This window comes from Papaver somniferum, chromosome 7 (assembly GCF_003573695.1).
Source record: "Papaver somniferum cultivar HN1 chromosome 7, ASM357369v1, whole genome shotgun sequence".
NCBI classification, from domain to species: Eukaryota; Viridiplantae; Streptophyta; class Magnoliopsida; order Ranunculales; family Papaveraceae; genus Papaver; species Papaver somniferum.
Window position 1 is genome coordinate 226,678,508 of NC_039364.1, and position 8,507 is coordinate 226,687,014.

General features: G+C 37.0%; 1 protein-coding gene across 1 annotated transcript; it reads right to left on the reverse strand.

The window, feature by feature from the left end:
• Nucleotides 1–1,399: 1,399 nt before the first annotated feature.
• On the reverse strand, nucleotides 1,400–2,887 carry LOC113299716 (auxin-responsive protein IAA14-like). The gene is made up of 5 exons (XM_026548790.1): nucleotides 2,525–2,887; nucleotides 2,225–2,409; nucleotides 2,029–2,131; nucleotides 1,877–1,938; nucleotides 1,400–1,772 (listed from the first exon to the last, which is right to left on the reverse strand). Exons 1-5 carry the CDS (start codon nucleotides 2,782–2,784, stop codon nucleotides 1,744–1,746), a joined length of 639 nt encoding a protein of 212 aa, XP_026404575.1. The 5' UTR covers nucleotides 2,785–2,887; the 3' UTR covers nucleotides 1,400–1,743.
• Between the last annotated feature and the right edge of the window lie 5,620 nt (nucleotides 2,888–8,507).

Consider the following 8,507-nt stretch of genomic DNA (forward strand, 5'->3'; position numbering starts at 1 on the left):
TCCATAAGACTTTATGCACTTGATTAAAACCCTCATGGTTAATTTGTTTAATTTCTATATCACGTGTGGAGACTAAAAGTTCGATAGATCATGATCCTGGTATTGTTATCATGCTAATATGCAATGTTAGGACAGTAGGACTCAAATAACTGAGCTAAGTATGGGCATACAAACATTTAACCAAATTATTTAAAGTTGCCATCATTTTTCCAATTTTCATTGTGTGAGGTTGTGAACTGGGAAGGTTAACACCCGAACTATTACTAAAGCCCATAATGTGGTAACATGGGCCTGGATTGCCTAGGTTTGAGGTTTCAATACATTATTTACCCGTATATCTCCAGCAAGATTGCAGGTGTATTGCCAACTTTGCAGTGAATAGTTACTAAATTGCACACAAGATCTTTATCATTAGAAAACAAGGGAACCCAACACGATCCTTAGCTATTACCCATATTAGAGAAAGAAGGCGATTATTACCAACACAGAATAGCGGTTGTCATTGTGAAAACAACTGTTACACTGCAGCAAAGTGAAGCTTGTTTGGATGGAAAAACAGATATAAGCAGAATCTTGACCTGATATCAATGAGCTGAATGATCTTAATTCCTATGTGTCGCTGTAGGTAAAATTACTGGGTGATGAGTTCTTTACCGATCAATCAAAAAAAAAAAAAAAACTCAGCGATTGTGCGTAGCCATTGGACTAATTCCTTGGCTGTAGAAAGTCTGCTTCTTAAGGCTCAGTTGACGGCTTAACGCCTTACTTTGTCAGCTCAATATCTGAAAATACTCTTGAAAGGTTAAAAAGATTATATACAACTTGAACAAGCTTATACCGAAAGAATAAAAGATACATGGCTAATGTTTCAGAAGTATGAGTATCTACAGTAGTATCTTAGCCTATGACTTCTTTCCTTTTCGTAATCAACTTCCTAAAGGAGGAGGTCTGTCCTAGTAAGTTTTGGTTCAAGCAAGGAAGAATGCCCATTTGGTTTCACTTTTAGAACAATCAAAACTTGCGAAACTCTTGTTTGCAGCTTTGAACTTTCCAAGTCGTCCAAAATTGCAAAAGCCTAGGAAGATCTGGCTGCTTTTATCACCCTGTGTATTTCATAGCCCAAGCTTGAGTTTATTGCCATGGATGTCTCTGCAACAATAAAAATTATAAATCTTTCCCGCTTGACACCAATTGACCATAACTAATCCCACACAGAAAGATAACGAATTTGCTAATGCAAAGAACAAAAAAAGAAGCTATTCGTAATCGGCTGGGTGTCCAACGGACACAAATCAAAATTTCAGGCATCAAAAGCACCCCCAAACAGCAGAAATGAGCATGGTCAATGAAAATCAAAACGTAACCTTAAATCACTCAAATGGATCGACGGTGATTGAAGTTAACCAAAGCATGAATTCAATAACTTAAAAATGTTTTCTGAGTATAATAACTACATACATATATTTATATATGAATAATTCTCCCACAATAACAAAAAATTAATTAAAACCCTAGATTAATTAAACGTTACAGGCAGATCTTAAATTAGTCTTTATTTTCTTCTTCTCAGTTCTCACTCTCTCTATAATAGTCTACTCCTCCCCTCTGATATACTAAAACAAAAAAGAAAGGAATTGGGAACAATAAAAATATAATTGTTCCTCAAAACTAGGCCAAAAGGCAGATCCAATCTCTGTACAAATCTGCACCTTTGCAAACATCATTAGTTTCTCCTTCTCTTCTTCATGTGCATTTAGGAGGTGTTCTGGGAGCTGCACATCAAACAAAAAAATCATTAGTCCAAGGAATCTAATTACTTGACAACATAAGATCTAAATCAAAAACTTGTCTACAATCTAATGCGTAAATTTCTTACCTAAACAACCTGCCTCTGAACTTTTCATTAATCGGATTCTTCTACATGATTCAACAAACATCCTGAAAATTAAGAAATAATTATCTGTTAATTAACTGCAGTCAAGCATCTGAACTAGTGGTAAGATCTGTAAATTAGTAAGCTATACTTACTTCCATGGAACATCACCGACTAACATCCAATCACCATCTTTATCTTCATAAGTTGGTACATATTCAGTTCCATTTACTGGATCCATTAATTTATTTTGATTACCTATAAATCAACAAGAAAAATAGAAAATTAGCCCTAAAACACCATAAATAATTCACAGAAATCATATCATGTCCAAAAAAATAATTTACTTACGAGTAATGGTGAACATTTTTTCAACAGCATCAAGAAGTTCTTGATAAGAAGCATACATCTCCAGATCCACTTTCCTTAAATAAGGTGCTCCATCTAATCCTACTTTAACATACGTACAACTCGTCTTCTTCGTGGTAATATTCTTTCTAAATGACCTCACCGGCGGCCACCCAACAACCTGTGCCCTAAAAAACAACAACAAAATTCTCATAAATCTCTTTAAACTAAAAATATAGAAAAAAATTAAAAATAAATACTCAAATTAAATTGTTCCATGAAAAGGATTAAAAAAAAACTTACTTGCGAGCAGGAACTTTTCCAGATCTCTGAATTTCCGACTGAATTTCATCGTCGCCACGACAATCTTTATCAGTTCCGAGCTTGAGATCAATTGTTTCAGAAAATCCACGTTTCAGATTATTCATTTTTCCTTCTCCATTGAGATTTTCCCTGTCACTTGTTCTTGATTCACCAGGCAAACCTAAAGTTAATTCCGTCTCCTTGAAATTCATCAAACCTTTGGTATCAGATTCCGGTAACTTTATCGGCAACGTATCCATTAAAAAATTTCCTTTTCTAGTTAACTTTGTTTCTTCCAAAAATATTCAGAGGTTGAATTTGTGATTCTTGTGAATGTGATTTTGTGAAAATGTGATTTTGAAGTGACTAATTTCTTTCCTGTTTGTAGTGAAGTATATAAAGGAGGGAAAGGAGAGAGACGAGTTCAAAGAATCAACCATTGAGGTATCGACACGTGTATGGCAAAGAAGCGGTTTGGATTTTATTGAAATAGTTGACTAGTGAAAGTGATTGAAGCGTGTGGGTAGTATGGGTGAGTAGGGGGGTTATGAAAGTTTGGGCCATTTTGTCTGGTGGTACTTGATTGTGTTTACTGACATGTCCCATAATTCAGTGTGGTGTATATTATACACAGATGTACTAATGGTAGTGGGTGAGGAGGATATACACGAAATTATTCGTACTGGTGTTTGCGAATATGAATGAGAGGGATCATGGAGATAAGGAGCAACAATTTTACGGACTAAATTCATTGGTCCGATCCGAGCAACAAAGCGTACTAATCCTGACTTCCTGAATCGAGTTTAATTCGAGTCACATGTAATGTAATCGGTAATTTGCAAGAAGTTGCCGATTTGTAAACAGAAAGATAGAGTATCATTTACAAAACCTCTGTAAGGAGGCTTTTAAGCTAAAAACAAAGCGTTCAAATATGTACAAAGACGGTATTAGTCCTTTCTTTTTGGTCGGAAGATATAAAACCTAGCTTAATTGGGAGCCATAACTTCTAATTGGGGGCCATGCACTATGGGACAAAAAAGGTCACCCAATCCTAATTTGGGTCACCCCTTAAAAAGTATTTTTTAAATGGCAATACTGCCCTTATATGATTAGTATTAGGAATTAATTAGTTTGATTGGTGTGGTAAGTGTATTTAGATTAAAATCTGATTTTAGGAAAAAAATTTGTGGAAAATGTGTTTTATGTGTTGAGAAGAAGAGGAGGAGTTTTGAGAGGAAAACCTGGGATTTTTACAAATGAGTGATTCAAGTGGAGGGAATGAGATTGGTGAAGCTTCAAATAACAACAATGATTGTGTTGATGGTAAGATTGTCTCAACTAATGATATGGGTTGGATGTTTGATGAGGAGATGTTGATAGAGGAAGGCATGAACAATGGTTGGAATGAAGATCCCATTGCTCAAGATGAAGGAACCAACACTCAAAATGAGGAACCCCAAGGCCAAAACAATCAGGTAAACTTCATATACTCTTCAAATTGTTTGAATGGTGCTCCAAGTAGTCGATTGATGGCCACCATTGAAACATCCAGTGTTAGGGTCGTTATAGTCGGGTGTAGGATAAACTAACGACTCTCTATAGTCGTCAGCCTTTTTGAGATTATTTTGATGACTTTCACCTGCAACTTTTACATGTTATGAAAAATCGTTAGCGTTGTTTGATGAACATTGACGACTCTTTCAGCTAGGTCACGCAGAGTCGTTAGTCTTTTTTCGCCTCTATCCAGAAATATTATAAACACTGACGACTCTATCCAGAAATATTCTTTCCATCTCCTGGATGTTTTGAGAAAAATGGTCGTTAGATCTCTATTTGAGGATATTAACGACTCTGTGTGTTGAAGTGGTAAATACAATTAGGGTCGTCAAAGTACTATAAAACATTTTATTTTATTTTTTACTTTTATAAATAGTTAATAAAAACTCAGTACAAAATAAAAGAATTTAAAGAGGATAAATACATAATACTAAATAGGTCGCCCAAATATTGAAGAAAAAAATAAGACCATAATTTGTTTGTTAAAATAAGAAATACGAAGAAAAAAGATGAGATACAATTTGTAGTAAAAATAATAAATATGTAATACAAATAACAAGCAACTTACATGTAACTTTTTTTAGCTGCTAATCTAGAGGCAAAAATATCCATCAAAGAGTTCTTCATCTGGTTAATAGGATATGGTAAATTTCCAACTAGAGAATTACGACGTTGAAGAGGAATTGATGTCCCAACTACTTGTCTCTTCTGTGATGCTTGTGTATCAAAAAAAACTCCCAATAATACATCTCATGTACGCGGATGATCTGCTAATAACATATAAAGCAACAACATAGGGCACAGACCAACTCAAGCACTTATTGCAAGCTTATAGTACCTCAACAGGTCAACATATCAATACCTCAAAATCGACAATAATTCATCACCCAAATCTCGAACAACATCAGGTAATCGAACTTCAACAAACTTTCGTCATGCCAATAACATCAAACCCACTCACATACCTAGGAGTACAATTTAAACAAGGAAGAACATCTCAGCATATTTTTCCCCCCTTCTTCAGCGACTAGCTCGAAAACCAAAAGGTTGGATGACGAAATGCCTAAATCAGGCAGGAAGATTAGTTCTCATTAAAACTTCTCTCACACCTACAACCAATCATCTTTTGCAAACGCAATTACTTCCAGCTCATATCCACCAAAAAATGGATCGCATAACTAGAGACTTCTTTTGGGGACACGACTCAACTGTAAGGAAACTTCATCCAATAGGATTTGATAAACTCATCAAACCTAAATCAAAAAGAGGATTGGGAATTCGAAGCAGCAAAGAGCATAACAAGGCCCTACTTATGAAGAGAATCTGGAACATACATGAGAAACCAAACTCTATAGTGGCCTCGTTGTACAACGAGAAATACCTTAAACACCAATCAATCCTCAAAAACATCCCTCCTCCTCCCTCGTCCACAAGCCCCCTATGGAGGAATCTGACTTCCCTCATACCAACCATGAAAAAACATCTCTTTCACCTGATAGGAAACAGATCCACCACCCAAATCCAAGCAAACTGGATCCCTCGGTTAGAAAATAACATAGACCCAACACTTTGCTACCCCATAAAATCAGTAGTTGATATCATTGACCCATTAACCCGGTCTTGGAACAACGAAAAGTTGAGCATCCTCCCACCAAACACAGTGCAAAGAATCGTAAACCTTCACCTTCCACATGAGAACCAGCCAGATAGAATAATCTGTCCCTTCACAAAATCAGGAAAATACATGATGTCTTCAGGATACAAATGCCTAACAAATTTCAGATCAATTGCAGCACAATCCACCACCCCCTCCAACCAACTTCCTATGGACGCTCCCCTCTCCACTAAAAGTACATCTTTTCTTGTGGAAGCACTTAACGGGGCCTACCAACCCTCCAACTACTCAATCACATCCGCCTCGCCAACTCCAATATTTTCCCCCAATGCAATTCTGACCCTGAAACTGCAAATCATATCCTGCTACATTGTCCGATCACTATGGATTCGTGGAACCTACTACTTCCACGGATATTCACTCAACAGAGCACCCACCAAGGAATACCCACTTCAATAAAACCACAGACATATATATCCCTACTTCTTCAGGCTAAAATCGGTAACCAAACCACCACCACATTCTGCTTTCTCTTCTGGTCACTTTGGCTAGCTAGAAATGACGTCGTATACAACCATGTTGGAATACGAGCATCCAACTCAAAACCAATTGGAAATGAGTGGAGAGGCCCTAAGGGATTATAAAACGCAGGATCTTAGAATGCCCAACAATGTGGGACTAATAATCTCAACACGCCCCCTCACGTGTAGCCTCGTTGGGTCTAACATGTGGACAATTAAATCGGGTGACGCGGAGTAAAGGCTCGGTCAAAGACTCGTCGCAAATAGCCTGCTCTGATACCATGTTAAAGTCTGCGGGCATCCAACTCAAAACCAATTGGCAATGAGTGGAGAGGCCCACAGAGTTATAAACCGCAGGATCTTAGATGCCCAGACAATGTGGGAATAATAATCTCAACACGCTCCCTCACGTGTAGCCTCGTTGGGTCTAACACGTGGACAATTAAATCGTGTTACGCGGAGTTAAGGCGCGGTCAAATGACTCGCAAATAGCCTGCTCTGATACCATGTTAGAATACAGGCATCCAACTCAAAACCAATTGGCAATGAGTGGAGAGGCCCTAAGGGATTATAAACCGCAGGATCTTAGAATGCCCAACAATGTGGGACTAATAATCTCAACAAACCAAAAGAAAACAAACCCAAACAAACATACTCCAAATGGCTACCCGCCTACAACAGGAATACACCTGGGCTCAACAGAACCTCTTACCGGTACTACCAGGAATGCAATCTTCTACAAACATTCTGCATCAGATTCCCAAGTCAGCCACAAATTTAGTAGGATGGAGTAAACCCCACCTGGACTGGATCAAAACCAACACAGGTGGAGTAACTAGAGGGCATCCGGGACTGGCAGGAGCGGGAATTATTTTCCGAAACGAAAATGCTATCACAATCTTAGCAATTACACAACCATTAGGGATAACAACAACGCTCACTTCCGAAACTCGGGCCATGCTCATAGCATCAAGAAAATCTTTTAAGGTTTTTAACCTCGACAGCCGAACCACCTTGGTACTTAAACAATATGATAGAAGAAATTAAGTTTAGATTGTCACAAATTCCACATTGCACCATAAATCATATTTACAGGGAAGGAAATCAGGCGGCGGACAGGTTAGCAAACAAAGCGGCAGATGACAACACAACGGGAAATCTATCCACAACAATCTGGGACCACACAACTCCGTCGTGTATTGATCATATTGTAATGGCAGACTCTATGGTACAATGTACCCTCGTGTATTTCTTCCTAACTTTAATACAATTTCATGATTCAAAAAAAAAAAAAAAAAAGTTCACATATGTTGCTTCATTGTCCTTTTGCAAAGCATGTTTGGGTCAGTTTTTAGCATAAGCTTCAATTGTTTTTTCAAATGCCACAAGACATTACTGATGTTATTTTTTCTTCTTTTAACTATAAAATTAAATTCTACAGCTTGGAATTTAGATCCAACACGGTTATGTAGAGTATCTGGCATGACCGAAATGCAAGATTTTTTCAGCGGCAAGAGTTGTAATGTAAATGTAATCTATCCTTAGTAAAAAGTCGTTTATCTTTTGTTCTTTTGGTCTCCGGTAGTTAAGGAGGTTGAGGTTTTAAATTTGAGTTTTGAACCTCCTTCAATAGTTTGTAGCTTGCTACCACTACTTTTTAGTGATGGAGCCAAAAATCTTTGGTAAAGGGGACAACCAGGATGAGTAAAAGAAACACCACTATACAATTTGGTAGCTATAGGTCGCCTAAATTCTTTTGATGTTTTTATATCCAAAAAATGCCTGAAAATTGCAAACTGTTTATAATTTTATAGTAATTTCATTTTATTTACACATACATTTGATATTCGCAAGAGATTTGATACTGCTGAAACCTATGATCGGTACATTCTAAGAAAAACTATAAAAATTTATGTAAATTTAGTTTTTATTATTTTAGTTTAATCAAAATACATAATAACAAACTCAAAGGCTAAATAAGTAATTTTGAGATCCTAAGGAGGACAACTATCCTCTCTAGTCTAATTCTCAAGCAACTCCGTCATTGTCTACTTTATTTTTGTATTTTGCTTTGTTTTCTTACATGGTATAGCATGATATAAGTTTTTGTCTGTTGAATGGTGCTAGACACGTCGTGATTTTTCACCCAAAAATTTCTCGAGCTTGCTTGGCGTTAGGATGGTAGCGTGCCGTGAAAAAATAGGGTCCATGAGTTTGTCTTAGTCGGTGATTATTTTTCCAAAACAAACGTAGAGTTATTGTTTTCTATTAACAAATACTGCCTATGAGA

Coding starts and splice junctions, on each gene's coding strand:
- LOC113299716 (XM_026548790.1), bottom strand. CDS start 2,784: ATGGATACGTTGCCGATAAAGTTACCGGAATCTGATACCAAAGGTTTG. Junction 2,410..2,524: donor GGAAAAGTTCCTGCTCGCAA/GTAAGTTTTTTT, acceptor GTTGTTTTTTAG/GGCACAGGTTGTTGGGTGGC. Junction 1,939..2,028: donor GTCGGTGATGTTCCATGGAA/GTAAGTATAGCT, acceptor CTTAATTTTCAG/GATGTTTGTTGAATCATGTA.